This window comes from Ixodes scapularis, unplaced genomic scaffold, assembly GCF_016920785.2.
Source record: "Ixodes scapularis isolate PalLabHiFi unplaced genomic scaffold, ASM1692078v2 PGA_scaffold5__190_contigs__length_132052651, whole genome shotgun sequence".
NCBI lineage: Eukaryota > Metazoa > Arthropoda > Arachnida > Ixodida > Ixodidae > Ixodes > Ixodes scapularis.
The window spans coordinates 784,866-811,779 of NW_024609880.1; the positions used below are offsets into that span (position 1 = coordinate 784,866).

Genomic DNA, 26,914 nt, shown 5'->3' on the forward strand with positions numbered 1-26,914 from the left:
AATTTAACTAATGTATGAATAATTAGGTACCACTGCTCCAGCTAGCGGTTGTAGGGAATCCAGACAGCTGAGCTGCGACGGTGCTTCAGTGACCACTCTTTAGGTAGCACTATATTTCTCTACGATAAGACTCTCGTTGTGCCTCTCTTTTTTCTATTCGTGTTAAATGTTTTTATTCTCTGATTTTTGCTCTAAAAAGTGGAAAATAAGTCCATTATATTTTGTTGGAAACGGTTATGCTGAATACAAATTTTGAATATAATTAATTTACATCAATTTTGAAAAAAAGGGTAATCTGTCATCAGTTTTGGTTTCGTTTTAGTTCCAACTGGGTCATTTCAGGCGCATCTCAACTCTGGATGTTAGGACTCTGTACCCGCGTAACACCTCGAACAACTCATTTGGGAGATGCAAACTATCGTTGTCGCAATTCGAGAGCCCCGTCGGTCGTTGTTTTTCCATTAAAAATTAAGAAAAAAAAAGCTTATAACACTGGCAAGAGATAACGGTCAGTTCTGAAACGTTGCCGACTGGTTAGGACTAACAGAACAATATTTGCGCGCAGAATGTGAGTTCGGCGGTGCGTAGTTTACATTTACGATGAAAAAAAAACCTGCCTTTTGTTTTTTGTAGGGACACTTTGTTTATAACGGTACTTTTTGCACCCTGTATGATAGTGAAGAATTTATTCTGAGCAGGGCTTGAATGCAACCAACCCCCATAAAACATACTTTTTATGCTCATTTTAAGATTTTGCTTGCGTGAACTAGGAAAATATCCAGAAGATGATCTGGATTCCCGGCCGGTTCTTCACTCCACATCTTGAGAATAATCTCCGTCATGTCGGTCTTAAAGAGCGTCTTCAATTCCTTCGACAACAATGGTGCAACGGGATCCGTAGAGAGTTCGACTTCTGAAAGAACGGAGTTGGACGAGGAGGGGGGGACATTTTCACTTATTTAGCCAAGAAGATTAAAGATTAACACGTCAAACAAAATACAATATATTCCGGTCTATACGTCGCAGTTTTGTATAGGCCGCAATCAGCTATTTTCCGAAGAAATGTTGGCATATAGGCCGCACATTTCTATAAATCTCACCTATATATCTGTTCGATCGACGCGACAAAACTGCGATTAAATGCCAACATATATGCAGAATGATCAAAAATACACGTAAGCGGGATCAAATTTCAATTTTCTCGACAAAGAATCGAATTACAAAATTTCTTGACGATTGTTCCCTGGTATAAGTCGTCGTTGTATAAGACGCAACAAAGGAAATTCTTGAGGAAAAAGAACACAGCTTCTTCACCATAAATTGCGATAGAAATATTATAACACTATTTCTTCTCTAAAATACGCCTTCTCTGCTGCAGGCCACCAGGCATGTCTGGGTCCACGGAAAGAACTAGACAATGAACAACACCGGAAATGTCTTAAGACCTACAAGTGAAGTCTGGGTTGTGTCATTTTCTGTGGAGTGAGCCTGTGAACACTCAAGCTCAGTGTCCCAATGCAAACTTTATTCATGCATAATTGCGTTCTTACTGAAGCTAACCCTAACTTAGCATAAAAAAGACAAACGCACCACGGAGGAAGAAAGTTGGCCGGCGGCCAAACACCTGCGCTGCGAGTTCCGCTTGCCACACAGCGAAACTTCGAGAGAAAAAGCAAATAAAACAACACAAAAAAAAGACAAAAAAAAAAAAAAACAGGAGAGAAAGGGTCGCGGTCTCCCAGACGCATTGAGACGATTACGCTAACCGGTGAAAACTTCAAAAAGAAGTAAATCAATAGAAAGAATAGACTCATGGTGAGGAGTTGGTCCGCTGACACGGCGTGGCGTGCCTGGACGGCTGAGATTGGAGTCATCCTCTGCTGTGTTCCTCATAAAAGGTATTTCTGCTACTTGCGGTTCATTCAATAGCTCGAAGTACCGCTACAAGTACTTTTAAAGGGTAAGCTTTAAGGAGCTCGGGTCGCAGAAAAGTCGGTGTCGGCGGGATGGAAAAATCCTGATTGGTCGATCAGTAATTCATTCGCTTTAAAGAAAAAATGTAAAATAATTTTAACCTGAACGGGATCGAAGCCTCGACCATTCGGTTGCGAGCCTGATATGCTACCTTTTTGGACATACAGATACTTTTTTTATTGCGAATAATGAACACATACAGTCCAATCATTTTAAGAACAATAAACAACACTTTTTTGTTGAGCACATTGAGAACCTCTCATAACAAAAAGAGGTTCAAAAAGTCCTAGCCATCCGGCTCACAATTTGAAAGAACACTTTCCACTCGCCTCATGAGGCTGAAAAAGTAATCTCTCACCTCTCCAGCATTGCTACAAAATTCAAGAAACATAATCGAATCAAAGGGAACGCCTTCGTCTTTTGTTATATTCAACAAGTGAATGCCGGTTGGGCTAACACACAACTGTTTTTTAGAGTACGCTAAAGGACGTTTCCCCCCAAAAAATAAAAAAATACTGCATCCCAGAAAAGTATACAAACCTGGTTTATAGTTTCCGGTATCTTACATAAAAGACAGTCAATCGACCATGGCATATAATTGGTTTTTCCCCTGAGTCACACTTTGACGAGCAAAGTGTTGGTGTGGAACTTAAAAAATGGGTTTAATGGAAGGAGGAAAACACATTGCGTTGACTCGCTTATTAATTAAGCATATTCTCGCCACTGCGACATATGACAGATTCATAAAGTAGTGTTGGGAAGAAACTAATCACGAAATCCCGTGTAAGCGTCTTCTTGCTCACAACACAGGGGAGTCTAAAGAAATACGGGCAGAAAAAGATTGCATTGCGTGGACGACCTCTTTCGGACATACACGAGCCTTTTTGCTCACCACCTAGTAGCGAAACAAGGAATGAAGACCAGTGGGGAGTCCAAGTTTTTTGGATGAACGGGCGAATGAATAAAACGTCTTGCTCTCGCAACAAAAAAAAAAAAAAAAATGGGAGAAAAAGAACAGGAAACTAGTTTCGTAATGAACAAGTGAGAGGGTCCGAGACCCCCATTTCGCACCCTGTGGAAGAGATTGTCTCGCGTCATTCGCTCCCAATTTAATGCTCAATTGAGCTCAGGAAAAAAGCGATGAAATTTATGCAGATTGATGCACGCACAATGTGACTTGCAGAACGTATCATTGACATCAAATTAGAAAAAAAGACAAAAAAAAAACATTGGAAACAGTCGCTCTGGCAAATATTGACAGATCGCGCTGCTTCCTGCGGGAAGCGAAGGACACGCAACCACTTATTTTCTTTTTGTTAGTGCTAGGCCACGCAGACACACTTGCAGGGCTTGAGACCGAGCGGGGGTTGATATATAGTTATCGCGTACCAGTTTTAAAGCCGAAGCTTAAGTGTACTTCTGTATTGTTTAGGTCTAAACACACACACACACACACACACACACATATACACATATATTGTCACGCTCGGTCGGCGAGCGACCGCGCGCGTGGCCGAGTGGTTACCGTGCTTGACTGTCGCGCAGAAAGTCTGGGTTCGATTCCAGTCAGTGGGATGCTCTTTTATTTGTTCTTTCACTGCGTTCTCGTGAGTTCGAGAACATTCTCGTCAGATCGAGTTCCGAATGTTCCAGTCGCCGAACAATCTAGGCTGATTGTTCCAGAACCCAACGCGCGTACATAAGGGACCTCGCGTGCTGATCTGCAGTCAGTTTTCAACTCAGCGTTGGACTGTGCTGCTACGCCGACTTCGACGCCCGCGACGCTCTGTTATTATCTTTGTACTCTTTTATTTTTTTGGCACAAGTTCGCCACATTAAACGTTCATTTATTCCTGTTTATTTCTTGTTTATTGGTCACCACCCGTGACATTTTGGTGGAGGTGCTGGGTAGCGCATGCCCGTGCAGCGTTCCCCTCCCAGGGCCCACAGTGCAAGCCCGATTCCGAGCCCGGTGAGAAGACCACTCGACGCGGAACCTGAAACTCGGACCAGTCGCCGCACCCAAGGTCTACACCCGGAATACGGACTTCTCCCACCCAGGACAAAGCAGCCAACGAAGCCGACGATGGACGGCCAGCAGTCGCAGACCCCGGCCGCTCCTGCCTTCATCTACCTGCCAGTCGCACCCCGGACTCCGACGCCGTTCCACGCGGTCGCTCACGAAGACGTCGAGGACTGGCTTCAACAGTACGAGCGGGTGGCCCAGCACAACCGATGGACGGACGACCAGCGCCTGCAGAACCTTTACTTCGCGCTCGAAGGAACGGCCAGGCAGTGGTTCGAGAATCGGGAGACATCGTTGATCTCCTGGACCGCCTGCAAGAATTAGTTGAGGCGAACTTTCACTAACCAGTATCGACAGGAGAGGGCCGAGGACCTTCTTCGAATGAGAAACCAAGGCGCAAACGAGACCATCACCAGTTTCGCCGAGGATGTCCTGCGCCTGGTCACTCGCGCCGACCCTCAAGCCATCGACGAAAAGAAGTTGCGGATCCTGATGCGAGGTGTACGAGATGACATCTTTGGAGGCCTCGTCCGCAACCCGCCGACCACCGTCGAAACGTTTGTAACAGAGGCGACCAACATTGAACGGGCCCTGCAAGCACGAGCCGCTCACTTCCATCGAGCTCCTGCCGTCGCTGCACCCACGCCGTCAAGCTGCGCCCTCAGCCCCAATATTCCGGGGATCCGAGAAATAGTGCTGGACATCGTCCGTGAAGAATTGAAGAAGCTGATACCTGCCGCCGAACGTCCAGCTTCACTCTCGATCGCCGAGATTGTTCGAGAAGAGGTCCAGCAAGCGCTCCAGCCAGACGTTCTCGCCGACGCCGCACCGGAACCACCAGCTGTGACCATACCTCGGCAAACCTCACTCATGAGGGCCCTCACTCACCCTCACTCACCCTCATCTTCACAGGTGAGGTGAGGGTGAGTGAGTTTCTGAACCAGGAAAATTCATGAGTGTGAGGGTGAGTGAGGGCCGTGAGGGCTGTGAGGGCCGTGAGGGCTGTGAGGGCTGTGAGGGCGGTGAGGGCGGTGAGGGCGGTGAGGGCCGTGAGGGCTGTGAGGGCGGTGAGTGCCGTGAGGGCGGTGAGGGCCGTGAGGGCCGTGAGGGCCGTGAGGGCCATGAGGGCCATGAGGGCGGTGAGGGCGGTAAGGGGTATGAGGGCCATGAGTGCGTGAGGGGCGTGAGGGCGGTGAGTGGCGTGAGGGCCATGAGTGCGTGAGTGGTGTGAGGGTGGTGAGTGCGTGGGGGCAGTGAGTGCCTGAGTGGTGTGAGGGCGGTGAGTGCGTGGGGGCAGTGAGTGGCATGAGAGGCATGAGAGGCGTGAGGGCCGTGAGGGCCGTGAGGGCCGTGAGGGCGGTGAGTGCATGAGGTGGTGAGGGCCATGAGTGCGTGAGGGCGGTGAGCGCGTGAGGCCCCCTTCAGATCGAGCATCTTTCCCAGCAATTTTGGTGTTAATGGCGGGTTGTTCTCTAGCTTTCCCTAGATCGACACGAATTGCTGAGGTCGGGTCCGGCTCGAAATAAGCAAGCAACTCGGAGCAATTTGAATGTGTTTGAAGCGGCTGCATCCAATCAGTGACGCAAAATTTTCACGTGATACCTCGTGCCGGTGATGATGACACCGAAAGACTTGGCTCTTGTTTGAAATCGATCGTTTTTTTTTAAATAAACTGTTTCAGAAAGGCGCATTCGTATCCTTAACGAGATTTAAATGCATGAAAAAACCTGTTTATAACGCATAATTGTGTTTAAATAGTGCAAGAAAAATAAAATTTTATGATGACGATGGCAAATTGCAGCAATTGGTTGCTGCGTGTGATAGCGGGCGGCCCGTGTTGCTGGTGTTGCGACGTAAAGCTTCTGGGCGAAATTGCCCCATCTGAAGCTGGCCTGAGTGGCGTGAGGGCCATCAGTGCGTGAGGGGCGGGAGGGGTTTGAGGGCCGCAAGGGCGGTGAGGCGCGTGAGGGCGGTGAGTGGCGTGAGGGCGGTGAGTGGCGTGAAGGCGGTGAGTGGCGTGATGGCCGTGAGGGCGGTGAGGGCCGTGAGGGCGGTGAGTGGCGTGAGGGCTATGAGTGCGTGAGGGCCGTGAGAACGGTGAGTGCCGCGAGGGCGGAGAGGGCCGTGAGGGCGGTGAGTGGCGTGAGGGCCATGAGTGAGAGAGGGGCGTGAGGGCCGTGAGGGCGGTGAGGTGCGTGAGGGCCGTGAAGGCGGTGAGTGCGTGAAGCCGTGAGGTTCAGTGAGGGTGAGTGAAGGGCTGAAGGTGAGTGTGACTGTGAGGGTGAGGGTGAGTGAGGGGCTGAAGGTGAGTGTAGCTGTGAGGGTGAGGGTGAGTGAGGGGCTCAGGTGAGTGTGGCTGTGAGGGTGAGGGTGAGTGAGGGCGACCTAAAATGCCGACCTCTGGCTGTGACCTATGCCGCCGTTGTACCCAGCTGCACCCCACGAGAAGTCTCTTCGCCGCAGTACGCGCCGCGCCAAGAGCAGCATGGACTTCGAAAGACCGACGTGTGGCGCACGGATGACGGACGCCCGGTGTGCTTCCACTGCGGGGAGGCTGACCACGTTTATTGGAGGTGCCCCTACCGCCAGCTCGGCCTGCGAGGATTCGCTCCAAACGACCGTCGACCTCGTTTTGGAGAACGATCAAGGGACATCGAGGAATACCTCCGTCGCCCTCCGTCACCTGCGCCCACCGCACCACGAGGTTCCCGTTCTCCATCCCCCCGACGTTCCGCGTCGCCTTTCCTTCGGTCGCGCCGTGACAGCCGGTCCCCCCTATCTCGTCGGGAAAACTAAGTGCGGCAACGCCTTGAGGTGCCGTTGCCGAAGACGACCCGAGTAAAGAGCCTCCAATAACGCCGGAGTGCTCCCACTCTCCCGACGCGACGCATCGCGACGACGTGCCTGCAACGGTGTCCAACAACCTAAACGTCGTCATCGACGGCCACGACGCATCGGCACTCGTGGACACCGGAGCAGACTACTCAGTCTTGAGTGGGAGGCGCTCCCGCCGCCTTCGAAAAGTCATGACGCCGTGGGAAGGACCCAAAATACGAACCGCCGGAGGACATCTCATTACACCACTCGGGAGATGCACTGCTCGCGTCGAGATCCACGGTGAAACGTGCCCTGTCAAGTTCGTCGTTCTGCAAGACTGTTCGAGGGACGTTATCCTCGGAATTGACTTTCTCTGCGAGTATGGCGCCGTCATCGACCTCGGAACAAACCGGCTGACGCTACGAAAACCTGCTCAACCAGCGGAGGAACCCCAAGCGACGTCACCCACGATCCGAGTCCTCGCAAACCACGTAAACCTACCACCGCGGTCGAGTGTTTTCGTACTTGTCGGGATCGATGAAGCTTCCTGTGGCGAAGTTCTTCTCGAGGGAAGCCTCCAATTGCTCCTGGGAAGAGGCATAGGCGTCGCAAGGGGAGTAGCTGAACTTCAGGATGGGCGGACTGTGGCCCTCGTGACGAACTTCCGAAACGAAACGCAACACCTCACGAAAGGTGCAGCCGTGGGCCACGTCGAGGAACTCCGAAACCCCGTCGAAATCACCGCCATTGCTGACGAATCCTTGCCGCCCCAGCAAGACAGTACGTCGCCAGCGCAGCTCGACATTGACCCTAAGCTTCCGGAACCTAAACGACGTCAGCTGGTTAACCTCCTCGCCGAATACCGCGACTGCTTTGCGACGTCGTCGAAGGTGCGCCAGACCGCCGTTGCCAAGCACCGCATCGTTACCGAGGACGACGCGCGCCTTGTGCATCGATCGCCGTACAGAGTCTCCGCTAAGGAAAGGGAGGTGATCCAGCAGCAAGTTCAAGATATGCTGAATGACGACATAATCCAACTTTCAAGCAGTCCATGGGCCTCTCCAGTTGCGCTGGTTAAGAAGAAGGACGGAACTCTTCGGTTCTGCGTGGACTACCGGCAGCTCAACGCGGTTACGAAGAAAGACGTCTACCCACTCCCCAGCATCGACGACACTCTAGACCGGCTCCGCCACTCTCGATACTTTTCATCGATGGACCTGAAGAGCGGCTACTGGCAAATCGAGGTCGACGAACGGGACCGAGAGAAGACAGTCTTCGTCACGCCGGATGGGCTGTACGAGTTCAAGGTGATGCCCTTCGGACTATGCACGGCGCCAGCAACTTTCCAGCGTGTCATGGACACCGTACTGGCAGGGCTGAAGTGGCAGAGTTGTCTCGTCTACCTTGACGATGTGGTAGTATTTTCAGCTGACTTCGACGAGCACTTGCGACGACTCCGCGCGGTTCTCCATGCCATAAAGACCGCCGGGCGCACTCTCAAGCCGTCAAAGTGCCGGTTCGCCTATGACGAACTGAAGTTCCTAGGCCACGTGGTTAGTAACGAAGGCGTCCGCCCAGACTCCGAGAAGACTCGCGCCGTCGCGGCATTTCCAGCGCCGAGAGACAAGAAGGCCGTGCGAAGATTCCTCGGCTTTGTGCCTACTATCGACCCTTCGTTCGGGATTTCGCAAGGATTTCCGCACCGCTCAGAAACCTCACGAAGGACACCGAGAAGTTCGAAAGGGCCGAGGAACAGCAGCAGGCATTCGACGAGCTGAAGCGAAGACTCCAGACTCCTCCTGTTTTAGGACACTTTGATCAGGACGCGGAAAACGAGATTCACACGGACGCTAGTAGTGCAGGACTTGGAACGGTACTGGTTCAAGTGCAAGAAGGTACCGAGCGAGTCATCGCCTACGCAAGTCGGACGCTGTCCAAATCGGAGAGAAATTACTCCACGACTGAAAAGGAGTGTCTTGCGGTTGTCTGGGCAATCACGAAGTTCCGCCCGTACTTGTACGGGAGCCCGTTTCGTGTAGTCACGGACCACCACTCGCTCTGCTGGATTGCTAACCTAAGGACCCGTCAGGACGCCTCGCTCGATGGAGCCTCCGACTACAAGAGTTCAACATGACAGTGGTCTACAAGTCCGGCCGCAAACACAGCGACGCCAACTGCCTGTCCAGAGCCCCCGTCGAAACCCCTTCCGGCTACAGCGACGACAATGACGACGAGAGCTTCCTAGGAGCAGTAAACACCGACGACATGGCACGACGTCAACGGGACGATCCTGAGCTGCGCGCATTAATCGAGCACCTGGAAGGGGATGGGGGTACCGCGCCACGTGTCTTTTCACGAGTACTGCCGACCTTCGCCATTCGACAAGGTGTACTCTACAAAGAGAACTTCGGCGACAACAGCACACCGTGGTTGCTGGTAATCCCGACCGACCTTCGGGAGGAGATCTTTCAAGCATGTCACGACGACCCGACGTCGGGACACCTCGGTTACAGCCGAACACTGGCCCGTATTCGTGAAAAGTATTACTGGCCAAAGCTCCCCAAAGCCGTCCACCTCTACACAAGATCGTGCCACGAGTGCCAGCGACGTAAGAAACCGCCAACGAAGCCGGCAGGTTTCCTGCAGCCGATTGCTCCTCCGACCGCACCGTTCCAGCAGATCGGAATGGACCTACTTGGCCCCTTTCCGCCGTCAACGTTGGGGAACCGCTGGATAATCGTCGCCACAGATTATCTCACGCGGTACGCCGAAACAAAAGCCCTCCCTTCAGGGACTGCTGTGGAAGTCGCCAAGTTTTTCATCGAGTCCATCGTCCTCCGGCACGGCGCTCCCGATGTTCTGATTACAGATCGCGGATCATCATTCATGGCCCAGCTGACGCAAGAAGTCCTTCGTCTCAGCCACACCAGCCATCGTCGCACCACGGCATACCACCCGCAGACCAACGGGCTGACGGAGAGACTCAACAAGACCATCGCCGACATAATCTCCATGTACGTTGACGTGGAGCACAAGACATGGGACGAGGTGTTGCCGTACGTCACATTTGCCTACAATACGGCCGTGCAAGAGACCACCGGGGTTACACCCTTCCAACTGGTTCATGGTCGTAAAGTAACGACAATGCTGGACGCGATGTTACCAAACGAACCGGCTGTCGACGGAAGCCACGACGCCCAGGTGGTTGCCCAACGGGCAGAAGAAGTCCGCCAGCTCGCCAGACACCGTATTCAAGCCCAACAACGTGTCGACACTGGCCGCTACAACCTTCGTCATCGGGACGTCCACTTCCAGCCCGGAGATAGGGTGTGGGTGTGGACACCGATCCGCCGCCGTGGTCTCAGTGAGAAACTCCTAAAGCGTTACTTCGGACCCTACAAAGTACTTCGTCGACTCGGGGATCTGAACTACGAGGTGATGCCCGACGGAACACGGACTTCATCACGCCGCGCTCCACGACCGGAAGTCGTCCACGACGATGCCTTTTTAAAGGGGGGAGTAATGCCACGCTCGGTCGGCGAGCGACCGCGCGCGTGGCCGAGTGGTTACCGTGCTTGACTGTCGCGAAGAAAGTCTGGGTTCGATTCCAGTCAGTGGGATGCTCTTTTATTTGTTATTTCATTGCGTTCTCGTGAGTTCGAGAACATTCTCGTCAGATCGAGTTCCGAATGTTCCAGTCGCCGAACAATCTAGGCCGATTGTTCCAGAACCCATCGCGCGTACAAAAGGGACTTCGCGTGCTGATCTGCAGTCAGTTTTCGCCTCAGCGTTGGACTGTGCTGCTACGCCGACGTCGACGCCCGCGACGCTCTGTTATTATCTTTGTACTCTTTTATTTTTTTGGCACAAGTTTGCCACATTAAACGTTTATTTATTCCTGTTTATTTCTTGTTTATTGGTCACCACCCGTGACAATCTATCTATAGATATACATAAATATAAATCTATTGATTCGCCAATTCATACGCGGCAATCATTGGCTGTGCCATTGCTCTACTGACAGGCAGATGCACCGGTGCTTTTCGAAGTTATCGGCTGCACTCCACAAGCGGAGGTGGCGTTTTACGTACGTCTAGAAGCGTAAGACTCGACTTTGCAAAAGAAAATGTACCATAGCGGTGAGGGTTCTTAGATGTGCCTTGTCCTCAGAAATTCTCAAGTTGAGTTTCCGCGGCAGCTCGTCTGAAAAACTTGTTTGTGCTTCAGCTGAGAATACAGTGTTATATTGAGATGAGCAGATCTTGAACGCGAGGTACTTAACTGTAATGAAAGGTAGCATGGTGTTGTCACTCAAAGCTTAATGAGTTGGTTTCCTTTTCATAATTTTTTAGTCTCTGAATCTCAGAACAATGCCTGCTTTGAGAAGAGAGGCAAATCTAACTCTTAACTAACATGCTCATAGCTACACCTTCGCGCGAACTGACGTTAAAGATGTTAATACGAAATTTAGAGATCTCTATCAGTTCTACGCATTGCAACTATCAAACATCAAAATAAAATACAATATATTTAAAAAAAAAACACAAACGATGCACTGTTTAGCGGAGTATTTTCTTCGGTACTGGAGTAACAAGAAAGTAGTGGGTCATAAAAATGTTATTTGGGATGAGTATGATGAAGGGGAGGGAAAACATGACAGTTGTTCGTATGATACCTTTTTTTTGTTTTTACAGGAGGATATTCAGTTCGCAGAAAACAATAGAACAGTCACCCAAAAAATGTCTAGTTCTCTTCTAATTCTCAATCTTTATATATTTAATTGAAGTTTCAATCACCAGCAGCGTAACAAGACCATAAACTAAAACTGAAAAGAGTTCCTTGGATCAAGCGACTGAAACATCAAATAAAGCGCCATCGCCATTTCTACACGCAAGTAAGGTGTATCAGTGCCAAACATCTAGTCCCCAGATGCACAAGTTGTACACTTGGGATGTCGCTCGCTTGTGGAGTCTTTAACATCTTAAGACGGAAATAACGTCTGGAGAAAGGTAGCAAGATGGACAAAGGACAAACACAAGTCTCCAAACACAGCTAGGTGACTGGTGCGCGGCCGACAAAATCCATTTGGCCCTGGTATCGAACCAGATACCTCTACATTTCCAGGGGAGCGCACTAGAAACCGAGGTACCCAGGAGTTAGACGTCAATGGAGGAAACGGGATTTTTAAGTTGACACCAGTCGAACACCAACAAGGGTGGAAATAGGGAGGTCCCTGTTTTGATACCAGGACCTGGCGGAGTTTTTCGGTGGCGCACAAGTAACCTAGCTGCGTTTGAATATTTGTGTTGTCATTTGTCCCTTTGTCCCACAATTGTATAACCTTAAAAATGCAAGCCGTTCACCCTTGTTGGTGTGAAAGTGTTGACAACTGATAAAACAAGTTTGCTCTATTGACGGCTAACTCCCGGTTAGCTCAGTTGGTAGGGTGCTCCACTGGAAATGGAGAAGTCCCTGCTTCGATACCCGGACCAGGCAGATTTTTTTCGGTCGCGCACCAGTCACCTGATGTGTATCCATGGAGATTTGTGTTGGTCCTTTGTCTTCCTAGTTCCCCTTGTCCAGGGATTACTTCCTCATAATCGTCCAGCTCACTTGCACCTTGGCATTTAATTGCATTTCCATTACTATTTTTTTGGGACGTATAGAGAACGAATGTGCATTAAATTGTACGCGGGGTCTGACAAAAGATAAGAACAAGCGCCACTTTACAAAAAATGCAATAGGAGTATACATGTGGCTCCCTATTTGAGTGCCCTGTACACTAGACATGCTCAGAACGAGCTCACACTTTACGTGAACCACGTGTTCCCCCTCTCCCTATCTAGGCCTAGCACATGCAGGCCGAGGGAACAGCTGTGGTGGCAGCGTCCCGTATACGAGGCAAAGGCCGGATTTCTCAAGGGGGAGGGGTTGTGACCCCTTTGCGGGCTAAGCCACACCACCTCCCACGGGCGCGTCCATTTCCCCTAGGCTAGATAAGCCGGCCACGAAGGGTGGTGGAAACTCTCTCGTAGGGGCGTCTCTGGTCTCGAGCCTCTTTCTTTTCGTGCTTCCCCCTCGTCTCAGAAATCTGCCTAGTAGGTCAGCGTAGGCCACCGCCATGGAATCCGTCTGATACGGCAGCGCCGCCATTTTTTTCGTTCCTTAGTTTAGCCGACGGGCCTAGCGTGGTTGCGAAGACCCAAATAAACCCGCTTCTTTGAAATTCTTGCGTTTCGGAGTGATTCCTCTCCTAAGAGCGCTCAACAGCCTTCGGGTGGACCCGGCCGTATCAGTCGTCAACATCAAGTTACGGAGTGGGATCTACTTCGTGGTGCAGTAGGTTAACTGGAATCCCACAACTTATAGGTTCCTAATACCGGCAATTTTGATACTGCGGGATGCACGTTGCAAGAGCTCTTTGGAAGCTCGCCGTCAGCGCAGTCTGAGCACCTAGTCGCTCATCTTTGTCAGTTATAAAAGAACCCTATCATGACCTCCGATATATTTCGCGGTTCTTCTGCGAGGCGCTTGGTGGCGCTGAAAACGAAACGAAACAACGCAAGCAAATAGCCGCGAATTATCATCATCGCCATTATGCTGCGTCTGCGGAACTTAGGAGCAGCGCGAAATGTGCCCCCCCCCCCCCCCCCCCCCCCGCCTCTCGTAGCAACACAGAGACATTTGGGAAGGAAGAACTTGATCGAAATTTGAAGGTTCACTTTTCGAAGACTGTGAGGGAAAGGAGTGTCTGGTTTAATGCTGTAAACTGCTTCTCAAGTTAAGTTTTCAAACAATTTCTTCCCGTCAGGATTGTATTTTAGTTTTCACGAATATCACCCAGGCGCAATACCACAGGGCCCCTGTCGCCCTCGCTTTTCGTTAGTGCTAGGATTTGATGGAACCCAATCACCCAGAGGTCGGCATTTTAGGTCGCCCTCACTCACCCTCACCCTCACAGCCCCACTCACCTAAGCCCCCCAATCACCCTCACCCTCACAGCTACACTCACCTTCAGCCCCTCACTCACCCTCACCCTCACAGTCACACTCACCTTCAGCCCTTCATTCACCCTCACTGAACCACACGACCCTCACGCACTCACCGCCCTCACCGCCCTCACGGCCCTCACGCCCCTCACGGCCCTCACGACCCTCACCGCCCTCACGGCCCTCACGCCCCTCACTCACTCATGGCCCTCACGCCACTCACCGCCCTCACGGCCCTCACCGCCCTCACGGCCCTCACGGGCCTCACGGCCCTCACGGCCCTCACCGCCCTCACGGCCCTCACGCACTCATAGCCCTCACGCCACTCACCGCCCTCACCGCCCTCACGGCCCTCACGGCCTTCACCGCCCTCACGGCCCTCACGGCCCTCACGCCACTCACCGCCCTCACGCCACTCACCGCCCTTCACGCCACTCACCGCCCTCACGCGCCTCACAGCCCTTGCGGCCCTCACACCCCTCACGCCCCTCACGCACTGATGGCCCTCACGCCACTCAGGCCAGCTTCAGATGGGGCAATTTCGCCCAGAAACTTTACGTCGCAACACCAGCAACACGGGCCGCCCGCGATCACACGCAGCAACGAATTGCTGCAATTTGCCATTGTCATCATAAAATTTTGTTTTTCTTGCACTATTTAGACACAATTGCGCGTGATAAACGTGTTTTTATGCATTTAAATCTCGTTAAGAATACTAATGCACCTTTCTGAAACAGTTTATTTCCAAAAAAACGATCGATTTCAAACCAGAACCAAGTCTTTCGGTGTCATCATCACCGGCACGAGGTATCACGTGAAACTTTTGCGTCCCTGATTGGATGCAGCCGCTTCAAACGCTTTCGAATTGCTCCGAGTTGCATGGCCCTCACGGCCCTCACCACCCTCACGGCCCTCACGGCCCTCACCGCCCTCACGGTCCTCACCGCCCTCACGGCCCTCACCACCCTCACGGCCCTCACGGCCCTCACCGCCCACACGGCCCTCACCGCCCTCACGGCCCTCACCGCCCTCACAGCCCTCACGGCCCTCACCGCCCTCACAGCCCTCACGGCCCTCGCGGCCCTCACTCACCCTCACACTCATGAATTTTCCTGGTTCAGAAACTCACTCACCCTCAACTCACCTGTGAAGATGAGGGTGAGTGAGGGTGAGTGAGGGCCCTCATGAGTGAGGTTTGCTGAGGTATGTGCAAGACACGCAGAGAGCTGCGCTCGCTTTTGCAATGCGGCGCGTAATCATGACATTTGTTGAGGCGACGTGGCACACAAGTCTCGCGCAGCACTTGCTCGATGACAGGAGTTTCTGCAACGTCGAACAAATGTCACTGCGCGTCCCGATATTGGCGTCTCTACATACGCCCGAATACAACAATCCGGAGAAATCTGCGTTTGCAAAGCCTAATCCAGCCGCGGCAAAACTTTCAGCCAACCTTTGGCCTAGAGAAGTCAAAAGACACCCAATATAAGATCAAATGTTGCAAGCAGAATAAAACTAGATTCTTTTTTTCGATTTAATTAAGTTGCAGACCACCGGCCGCGTACATCCAGTACCTCATCAGCCGAATTGCAAGGTAGTAAGCCTAGTTCTGGCACTTGCATGGCTACTTTGCCCGTAGCTGCCAGATGACAGCCGAACTACCAGGAAGCGAAGCATAACTTTGGTACTTGTTTAGCGACTTGGGCCGAAAGATGCCAAATGTCAGCCGAACTACAAGGCAGTAAGTCTCTCTGGCACATCCGTGTCGATTTTGGCCCAAAGGTGCCAGATGACAGCCGAACTATCAAAAAGTGACGCTTAACTTTGGCATTTGTTCGGTGATTTCGGCCCGAAAATGCCAAATATCGGCCGAACTACCGGGCAGTAAGCATAGCTGGCGTTTGTTAGGCGATTTAGACCCAAAGAGGCCAGATTAAAGCCAAACTGCCAGGCGGTAAAGCTTACGTTTGGCACTTTTTTGGCGAATGAGGGCCAAAAGGCCCAGGCTGTTGCCAAGGAAGGTCAGGTTTAGCCCTACCTTGGCTTCTTAGTACATATCAAGAATCTAAACTGCCAGATAGAACCCAAATTTTGGCCCAGAACTCTGTGCTACTTGGGTTAATATCCGCAGTTTGACTGAGACTAACGTGCAAGAGTGGATTGTGAAGAAAGACTTACGGATGAATTCGTCCACACCCCCTTCGATTATGTCATGGCTTATGACTTCGCACGTGCGTGGCTTTAGGTTGGCACGTTCAAGAATGCCAAGCATGTACGGAGTAAGGGCCGACCTGTCTCCGATATCCTGGCTTGGGGGAATAAAGCGCTCAATAACCTGGAACAAAATATGATTGCGTCATCCTTCCGGGTGATTAACCTTTCTGCAGAAAAAAATAGTTCCCGATTGTGATATAATTGTTTGTAATAATTATTATAAACGAATCATCTGTAATAGTCGCGGAAAAAATGGCTCAGCTAACAAACATTTATTTTAATCACAATAAAAATATTTTATAAGGTACTGCTTTTAAGAAGAGTAATTGCTTTCTTAGGTCCTAGTTTGTTTTCTAATCATATTAACAAAATTAAGTATTAAAGTGTGGCGAGTTGCATTGGCAATAGCTAGCTATTGCATTTCCAATATCTAGCTCTAAATTTATTTGGTTACTTTTGTTGTGATGACAAGTAGTATTTTCGTGAGGGCTGCTTTCCTTCCAAAGAATCTCAATAAATGCGGCACCGGGTATTTTGAAAACTTAAGGAACTGATTTTGAAGGGGCCTGGCTACCATAATAAATTCGAAGTTTTTTTATTATTATTATACATAACTCATGTGGGAGGATCGCAACACAAATATATCCGCATGTGGTAGCACGGACTCTTTTTTACGGTGCGCTTTTAAGAATAAAAGTAAGCTATGTATTTCAGCATCTCCCTCGCAATACTTGATGACGAAGTAGCTGAAATCAAAGTGTTGACCCAGTTCCGGAGATCACCCCTGACGATAGTTAAATGAAGTCCATGAATTTGACACGAGCACGGCGTGATCACTCGACATTGGGCTCGTGAGAATCAGATACTTCGGCGAGCGCTCAGGTAGAGGCTCGTATGCCGTTGCTGCTATAAAAGAAATAGCCAAACTCTACGAATATCTGGAGCTCAGCACAGCTACTGTACTATGCGAACCCCACTGCGTGGCCATGACGAGCATTTATGACATAATATAATTGGCATCAAATTACGTGGCCACTAGTTCCAGCTGTTCTGGATGCTAGTTGTAGGAGTATACACTGACCGTTTTAATGCTCGAAACCGGATCTCACTGGCTGTTTTATAATTCCACCACTGCCACCATGCATTGAGGCATAGCCTCCTCTATACTCACAAAGCCTGGCAGTTCGACGACAGAAACATAGAGTGCCCGGTCGCAGATTCGGAGCGGAAGTATATGGTAGCACAGAGCATTTCTCGGGGAACCTGTTCGTCAGCGCACAGCTTTTGTAGCGCGAGGACCCAAACACGGTTCTCAAACCTGCCGAGAAAAGAAGCGGAGAAGTGTGTTTCGGCGTCTCGCCACAGCGGAGCGCCCGTCACGTGGCTCTTCTCATCCGTTGTCTGCCGCTCTACCTTCTCTCGTGGCGATCTGCCAGGCTTTGTGAGTACACAGGAGGCTTTGATCGGTAGAATTTTAGTCTTTCTGTAGGAGCGACAACCCTGCTGAAGATCTGTGCAAGGAGAGCCACAAGCTGCACGAGCTGTCTCGTTAACTGGCTTGTACTGCCTATGATATACAGTTACATATGCTACAGTTATTAAGGCGTCACGCATGCGTTGGAACACTTCGTGCGATCGGTCTATTGTATTAACAAAAAATACGTTTTACATGCCGATTTTTATCAGCTCTTTATAGCTTGGCTCTAGCTTCCGGCTGTAACTGCCTGTTGTAAGGCCAGCTGTAACAGCCGGCTGTAAAAAAGAAACTAACACCGAAAAGCGTTTCGCCCATAAAAAAACATACAAATAGACTTCAGTACCGGGAAAGATTTGAACTAACCACCTGCAGATTCTGAGCCACGTGCTTTAACGACTGAGCTATCCAGGGGCTCTAATGTCTGCACTTGGTGAAAAAGTCTCTGAGAAATTCGACCGCCGTGATCGGCCAGCGTCAAGGTCAAGCGGGGCGCCAGTCAATCACGGCAGCGGAATTCCTCCCCGACGTTTTCTCGAAGTGTCCAATTTAGAGCCTCAGGAGTGGTGGCTATCACCCATTTTGTGCGTACCAGTCTTCGTCAGCATGATCAGGGTTGTATATTTTTTTTTAGCCAAAGCCAACAAAACTTTTCCCAGGTGTTCATTGCAAGCCGTAGCCAAGCAGATAGAAGTAAGCAGACCTGGCCCAGTTAGGAAGTTGCCAAACTCCTGCGTCGCGAACTAACTGCGCGGGTTATCACTGCATGAGTGATATGCGAACATTGATGCAGAGCCCGTGTAGAGCCTATCTTCCACGCTCTCTTCCAGTAGTTATTGTTTAAAATCCAGCACTACGGTATTGGTATCTCGGAGGTGTCCAGGGAGCACCTGCCGTCTGCAATAGCGGTCTCTTCTGGGCCCATGTTTCGCTCTTCGCTCAGCCGACACGGCGGTGAAACCCGTTGAAGCTTCGCCGTTCGCGGCATCAATCAATCCTCTGCATTTTCTAACCTGGCCCCAATCTTTACGCGATATTTACGCAGATAGTCGATCACAATTTCCAAGACCGATTGGCGGCGTAAGTTATCATTTGGCCCAGCGATATTCCGTGGCAGTTGCGTGGGAATTTATGTACTTTTTTGTATTTTATTACCTCCGATCTCTTCCATTAGGAGATCACTCCAAAACTAAAATGGGAAGTCCTCACAAAATTATTCAACTACTTGTCATTTAACTAAAATATTGTTCTCGGATACACTTTGAGCCCTTTTTATTTGCCCTTTACTACGTCAACGGTTTGTGTAATCAAGGTGCTTTAATTTTATTGCACATAGCAGAAGGTTTTTTTTTTCCTTTTTTTTTTCAATCAAAAACGTATTTGGATTAGAGGCTTTAGAATTCGCGCATATGTTTACATAGACATTGTGCAATTAATATACCGGTTTTCAGAAGTCCGGAACAACGCCTGTAAGCGATTGCTTTCTCACTGCATGTATTGTGTATGCGTTGTGAGCATGTATTGAACACCAGGAATGCGGGAGATTTTGTGCGAGTACTAAAATGCAATCACGCACTTCGTGCCCGAGCAAATGCGACTGCCAATGTTGCTTGATGGACTTTTGAAAAGGCTCTTTACGTAACACAAAATGTCACAATACAGATAAAATGGATGAGGGAGAAAACTCACTCCTTTGTACTGCTTCCATCGATCCAGCTCCACAATTTTCCTCCACACCACGAAGAAACTGGTGCGAGCCGCGAAAACCAGCAAGCACTCCCCATCGTCGGTCATCAATGCTGCCACATTTCTTAGAGCAGCTCCGAGGTCCTCTGCCCAGTTCAGGGCGAAGAAGGAGTAGACGCGCTCAAACTTGCCGTACTTCTTGACAAGCCCCGAGACGTCACCCTCGATGTCGTGTACCTCGTGCGCAATCTGCGAGTGCGCGAAGTTCTCCTTGGCGTACTTCAGCATTCCCGGGGACACGTCAGTGGCTACCATTATGCCGCAAGGTTGGCAGCGTGGCAACAGCTCCTGACGCGTGAAGTCGCCTGTCCCGCAGCCCAGGTCGATGAACTGCTGGTTTCGGTTTGGTAAAGTGGTGAAGGCCATTTGCATTGAGTCGAGACTTTTGATGTTGAGGTCCCTCTGGAATTTATTGGCTTTGATGTAGGCCTCCGGAACAATTGCCATTTCAAGAGGCTGCTTGCCGACAGCGTCCCCATAGGAAGAAGGAGTTGCCATTTTTGCCACTGAAGTATCCCGAGCTGCACAGAATGGAAGAGGTTTTAGTTTTTTCTGCGGTAAAATTTCTAAAATTGATCGCTGCGAATCGGAGGTATTGAAAAGTCCAATAGTCGATTAAAACTGCTGTAATAATGTATTTATTTAACAATATCAAAATAATCACATTAATTCAAATCACTATATGTACGAAATGCGAGTCACCTTCGGGTGAGTGTTGCTTTGACGTGTTGTACATTTTAAAGAGGAAACCAAAAACGATAAGTGCACGAATTATACACGCATGTAAATAATTCATGCTTGAAACAAAAAAAAAACAAAAAAAGATAACGCACTAATATATTTTTGTAACGCAAAATATATCTCCCAAGAATGACACATTACAAGGTGCATTTAAATAGTGCAGCAAGCGTGGCCGAAAAGGTAATCCATACTTCAAAATTTTATAGCGTTTGTTTGAGATGCCGAGGGTGGTAGGTAAGGGCGCCAGGATGAACTTGACGAGTCAGTCTCTGGAGTATTCGATGCTCAAATAGTCTTGGCGGACTGTTCGAGACACCCAGTCTAGAAATAAATATACATTAACGTGGTGTCGTGTTAATAAATGTTGGGAATGACACTTCACTGGATAAATTGTTCACTTAGGGACCATGAAACGATTTTAAAATCAAATTTCATTTACCGCACGCCGCGAAAGGTGTGAAAGTAAGCCAAAACAAAAAATTGAAATAAAAAAAAAGATATTTTTACTATAGACCTTAAAAAAACGGACTCTTTTATACCCTTTTTCCTTCCAAAGTTTTCTGCCTTTTCAGTGCGATCCATCCGCAGTGCCAATGCACGTCAGTCACATCCGTGTCGCCTATTGGATAAGAGGCTACCTCAGCAGCACCGTAATCAAAAGCAATAAATAGCCGGCGAATGTTTCTTCAAAATTTAGTCAAAGAATATTTTGATCCAGATTTTGTTCAGTAATTAGCGATTTCACGGAAATTGCCGAATTTTATAATGCTCGGAGCTATGCGCCATCTATCGTGTGGTAAACGAAGCAAGTGAAAGATAAGACTGCGCCTTCGCTGTATCGCTGTTCCTGCTCTCTGTTGAAAAACATGGCGTGAGTGTTGATTGTGGACGTGGTCGGCGTGGTGGAAGCTCATAGTTCCGCATTCAGAGCTATCTTTGACTGAATTTTCGTCGTGTGTTGCGATGATAACTCAGCACGTCCCAGAAGAAAAGATCCATCAACTCGTGCGGCGATGTTGTGGGGACCTGCAAGGTTACTAGAACCACTCAGTTGGGAAACTGCCGTAGAGCCTCCTCTGAAAAAGTGGCACCGATCCGCACTCGAGAACCGAGCTAATGGCGATCTTAACGCCACCCTATTTCTTGCAGCGGCAACTCGAGGAACTGAATGACTTCTGCATTGGTTCCGGAGTTTCGCATTCGATAGCGACCCCTGTGACTGTTCTCTTATGGCTTTAATCAGCCATTTTGGCACCGAAGCATATATGGTAGAACAGTTTCAGGGATGCCAAGCCCCGACTGCCAAGCGAACGCGTAGCGAACCACGACAGGAATTATGAGGCGCCCAGGTCGGGACCCGCTACCTGCAGTCACTGGTGAGACATGGTTGTATTAAAATAATATTAATTGTGCCACAAAACCTTGTAAACTTAAGATTTTAGAAAGCATCACGCGCCGGGTATTTTGTACTAATTTCCAATAAAACTTCCTACAAAGAGTTTTTTTTTCGTTTGTTTTTACGCAACAGAATTGAAAAACGTTTAAAACATCCTGTAACGTCGAATTACAGCGCAGCTCTGGAGGAGGAGGAAGGGAGGTTACTGAGGGGAAGGTATGGCCCTCCTACTCATCCCTACCCTCTCCTCCTCCTCCTCCTCCTCCTCTTTCTCCCTTCTTCTCCCTCCTCCTATCCCCTCTTTTCTCCCCCTCCCCTCCTACCTTCTACTTTTACCTCCTCCTCATCTCCTCCTCACTCTTCCTACTCCACCTCCTTCATCCTCCCCTCCTGCTCCTTCCTCCTCCCTCCTCCACTCGTCATCCTCCTGTCCTCTCCCCTCTTCCTCTCCTCCTTCTCCTCCCCTCCTGCTTCTTCTCCTCCTCCTTCCTTCCTAATTCTCTTCTCGTCCTCGTGACGTCACATTTGACGTCACGAGGACGAGAAGAGAACTAGAAAGTCTCAGAACGCAACCCGCGCGTTGCGAACTGAGACTTTTCCGATAATGCACCGCACGGTTACTCTGACGGCGACGCCGCTCAAGCCGGAAACGGGCATCCAAGTGCTGCGCTCTAGAACATGCTTTCGGAAAGCTCAAGGTGACCACAGTAGAGAAAAAGAGATTTAGCGCCATCTTGGCACCTCGATCCTGGAAGTTGCGGTGCTCTGGGAACATTCAGTGACTCGAGCAGTAGCCATATAAGGCAACTTTCATGTTTCAACTCGTCGATAAAGCAATGGTGCTGTTATCGTATTTACTTCGCTCTCAGTACGCCAGCGGCTCAGGTTTCAACGGTGAGTTTCCCAACTGAGTTTTCTAGTAACGCTGGGCGGCACCTTCAAGACAGCAGAAATGCTCGTGCCGTCATCTTCTTTTGCTCCGAGTACAGTGGTGCTTTCTTAGCATTTGTGTCCGCGAACATCACCCGATTTTTTTTTTCGTATTCAATGCGCGTGCTCACGTTAAAGATATTACTGGTGAGTAGTGTTTTTAAAGGCGCGTATGAAGGATGCCAATTTTGACGCGTTTTCATCAACCGTGATCAAGAAATCATATTCCTACATTGCTATATTTCTGCAAAGATTATATCGTCTTTTGAAATCGTAAAAAGGCGTGTGGCGAAATTTGGGCAATCGGTAAAGTCGCGAGTTAAAGTCTCAATCGTCCAAGAACGCGTACTGCATCTCTTTCTTTCCTTTTTTTCATCCACTATGCCTTGCGAGCCTATCCTGACAATGTAAAAAGTTAATAAAACCTGACCCCATAGAACACTCTGTGCATTTTCTGCTACGCCAGTGAGCCGCAACCCGTCCCCTTGTTTTAGAAGATACCGCGGAAAAGCCTGACGGCGGCGGAGAAGTGGCCGTCGTGCTGACCACCTGCTGCCCTTGTTGCAGTGGTTGCAGGAGTGTGTACGTGCAGCGCACAGCTGTTCCGATCGCTTAGATCACAACGGACGCAGTCGTAGCTGACGCATACGTTGCAAATGACCGAAGAGACTACTTCCATAAACCCCTGCATGCAACACTGCGCGCGTTGCACTCAGGGAACTAGTTGGCCAGGGAGGAGAGTGGCATGGTTTCGGTTTCGATCGATACGTCGAAAGAGATTATACACAGAGCGTATCTTATGTTTTCTGGTCCGGAGAGCCTCATTTTTGGTGTTTATACTAACCCAAATGGCCAGATCTCGAAGCTTTAGCACAAGTCCGAGACGTATAGCTTGTCTTAACACATGTTTGTCGTATTTGTGTACTCGAGCTTTTCTAATGGAGCTTCGAGGTATGCGAACGAATCAGTGCTGGAAATCTCTACGCTGCGATGCTCGGGGATTTTGTTTGTGTACGAGTCAACAAGCTGTAAAAACCAATAGGTATGCATACATCGAGCTCACACCTTTACATTAGTGTTGCTGGTCAGAAATTTTGTTTGGTTTGTGCGTCCATGGACTAAATATAACTTTTTTCCAATTACTGTTTTTTTAATACGCCTCAATATGCGAGGTAAAGCGCGGAGCCGCCATTGAAAAGCTCAAACCGAACGCACTTTTTATCTCTTCTCTGTACTGACCCGCAGCACTGCACGAAGCGAAGTCCCTACCCGCTTGCATTCCACTAATATTCAACATCGCGTATGCGCATTAAGTTATCCTGCAATCATATAGACATTTTCCACAGGGGCGCCGCCATCCTGAATTGTCGTCACTTCCATTATGGGCGACGACAAAATAATAAAGCGTTTCAACCTGTAACTAGCAAAAAAATAGAGGGGAGCCAAAACGAGAATGTGTGACGGTTAGGCTTATATCCTAAATGTCTTCTATTGGCGTGGCGACGGCAAAACAATGTTTTCGCCCATACTGGAAGTGACGACAATTCAAGATGGCGGCGCCCTTGTGGAAAAGGTCTATAGGCATCCAATTCCCACATTCAAACCGTTTTAAGAAAGCAAAAGTCGAGCAATTGTGTGAAGAATGTCGCACTGTTTGCCGGAAGTGCGCCGTACGGGCGTGAACCCTTATGCGGTGCGCCAAACGATCGAAATAATTCAAAGCGCATTTGAGGGTTGCTAGTGCGGATAATATGTGTTGCATTTGCTTTCTTCCTGACTGAGTATGCCAAGATAATTTCAGACACACCGTTCAGACACAGATCTTGGGCGTCAGTAAATGCTCGTTCAAAAAGCCTTAGCGAGGAGTAGGGGACGCTTGTTAGGGCCTCCGTCGTAGCTAGTCGATCTCAGCGTTTGCGAAAACTTAATCTTCTATCAGCATAAAAGTTGAGTGGGAATTATATGATGACACGAGGAAGACACCATTGTAACTTTTGTGCAGTAGTGAGGTCGAATATTTCTTGCGTTTCGTTAAAAGTTGATGCGTCAACGCTGGGCTCAACTTTGATACTCCTGTGAGGATACGGCTTGCTTTTCGCCCAATGAAGTAACAAGAAGCGGATGTTTGGCAAACAAAATACGTGTAAGGCTCAAGGTGACCGAATTTCAGTTATAGTTCACTGGTACTAGATGGAATTATTGAACTTGAGCTCATAGATGCACTCCTGGAGTGAGGTGACTAAATGCCACGCCTTACTAGATTGGCATACGCACGAACAATATATGGTGTTACGGGAACCAAGTAAAGATCCCCGGTCTTCGTTTTGCATAGCTCGAGAATGAGTGTATCGTACATTCGTGAAAAGTCGGATAATCGAAAACGCAAGGAACGCTTTCGGTCATGGCGTGGTGGCATGAAATGAAGCTGCTTAATCTAAACCGAAACTGAATGGCCAACTAAATCCCTGGGTGCGCTGCGTGGCATTTCGCCGCGATGGGGTGCTTCGATTTTGGAAGAAGTCTATTACAGTTTGTGCAGTCCGGAGCAAAGAAACGGCTGCAGTTTCACCGCTTGCCACTCGAGGAACCACGTCGAAGCACTTGGTGCAGGCTCATCGGTTTGAGGGACCCCAGGTCATCCGTGTATACTGGGAACATTCCATGCATTGGAGTCGCCACTACTTGTCGCCTGATTCCGACAAGGAACTGGAGTCTTCGTCGAAAGAGTGGCCGCATTTTCCAACAGGCGTACCGGTGTATGGGACCAGTCCTGTGCTGTCGCTGTAGTGTAACATGGCTAATTGAATTTTGCTCAGCTGCAATCTGAACATGCCTATCACGGTGATGAGAGGTGCAGATTTAGAAATTATGTAGGTGGCATCGTACCGTCATTGCAGTAAAACCATGTGGTAAAACATGCTGGCACGCTGCCAGCTCACCATTAACACTCACATTTTTCTACTGCTAAGACAACTTCCGGTTGCGGTGGCAAAAGACATTAAGGCAGTCAAAATTAGCCGGGGCTTGATTTCCGGTGAGTTGGAGAGGAAGAAAAAGTGGATACTTCAATATTTTTCGTCTAGAGGTCAATAAACCGAAACGAAAACCAATGCCTGTGCGGCGTTCAGTGAACATTAAAGGTTTAATGTAAAAGGTGTTTAGCAAAAGTAAAAAAAGTATTCTCATAGTCCCTTTAACGCGTGAACTGATGGAGCCATATTCTAAGTGCCGGCTAACCTCACGGCGCCGAAAGAAATGCTTTCTCATCAAAAATACATTCTGTATATTACGTTTTTTTTTTGTCAGCTCAAATAGCCTCTATATGGCTGAACCTAGAGTAGGTCATGCTTCATTTATTTTGGTTCAAATTGATTACACTTTGGTTCTTGTTGACAGGCTATTGAAAGGATATACATATCGTTGTTTCAAGCTTCGTCCAGGTGCAGATAATGGGTCAAATTAAATTCATTCTATACCCATCGGTGGTCCTCGGGTTCACGGTTGAAGAAAACAATGACTAACCTGCGTCGGTGCTTTTCTACCCAAGGCCAAGTGGCATTAGTGTAGAAACTACTTATATGACACCGCCGTCACCGGGGCCTTGACAACCGTTAGAAACAGCGCCCCCCCTCCCCTCCCCTCCCCCCCCCCCCCCCCCCCCGCGGCCGCAACCAGGCAACCGTAGGTGGAACACGACCCGACTACACCTCAACCAGAAATGTTGACAAAGGCATGAAAGAGGGTACTTGAGATAGGGGTGCGCTTAACTTATTTCGAATAACTTCTTCTTGGAAACCTACACAGAATTGCATCTGATACTCTAAAAAATGTATATATGTTTGTTCGGATGTTAAGCTAATGCTGAACGAAGGAAAGAGTGAATACAATTGCTTGCGCATGGTTTTGCGCATGACAAATTTATTGATCATGCACAAATATTAGGTCTTCGTATAAATCGGTATCTGACAAATGTGAGTATGGGTTTGCATGCACATCAGCACGCCATCATAATCAAATTTTACAACCATCGTGATGACATCTGAATTGGCAGATCTTTAAATGGAGATGGTTTACATATTCTTTAGACTTACAGACAAGTTATGGCGAATTGCTATCAAATCGTGTTGCATACATAAAACATTCTTTGAACACAAACGTTTAGCGATTCTCTGATTTTCCAGATGCCAGATTCACGGCGCTCTTCATCGGATTGTTTAACGAGTACGTTGTGTGCACTTAATAGCTGTCACTCAAACGAAGCGATACTACCGCTAATCGGGCTGATAAACCTAGCCATCTTGCAGAGTCTCCATACACTCGAGCCCCTCTCCCTCAGTGCGCACAGATGGTCGAGCTCTTCCTTGCCTACGTCACTCCTCCTCGCCTTCCCATCTGGTCATCTGTGTTAACCAGTCAGCGTCCAGCACGCGCACGCTTCTCTTCAGGGTAGAAAATAAAAATAATATAAATCATGATCCCGTTTAATTTCTCCAGTTTTAATAGAGGACTTAAATCAAAGCTCCCCAGAAAAATATTTAGATATTTTTGTTTATCGTTTGTGTATCATTTGAGTTTTCATGTGTATGTAATTTGTTAATGAAATCGAAAAA

At 49.0% G+C, this 26,914-nt stretch overlaps 1 protein-coding gene across 1 annotated transcript; it reads right to left on the reverse strand.

Moving 5' to 3' along the window:
- Positions 1-740: 740 nt before the first annotated feature.
- LOC120843538 (juvenile hormone acid O-methyltransferase-like) lies at positions 741-19,735 on the reverse strand. Its single transcript, XM_040214935.1, has 3 exons — positions 19,181-19,735; positions 15,982-16,138; positions 741-913 (listed from the first exon to the last, which is right to left on the reverse strand). Exons 1-3 carry the CDS (start codon positions 19,733-19,735, stop codon positions 741-743), a joined length of 885 nt encoding a protein of 294 aa, XP_040070869.1.
- Positions 19,736-26,914: the final 7,179 nt, after the last annotated feature.

Bases quoted from the DNA above. Each gene is read 5' to 3' on its own strand.
- LOC120843538 (XM_040214935.1), bottom strand. From the start codon at position 19,735: ATGGCAACTCCTTCTTCCTATGGGGACGCTGTCGGCAAGCAGCCTCTT. The intron at 16,139-19,180 runs GTGAGTTTTCTC...ATTTTGTTCCAG, and splicing joins GATGGAAGCAGTACAAAGGA to GTTATTGAGCGCTTTATTCC. The intron at 914-15,981 runs GTAAGTCTTTCT...CCGTTCTTTCAG, and splicing joins GGGTGTGGACGAATTCATCC to AAGTCGAACTCTCTACGGAT.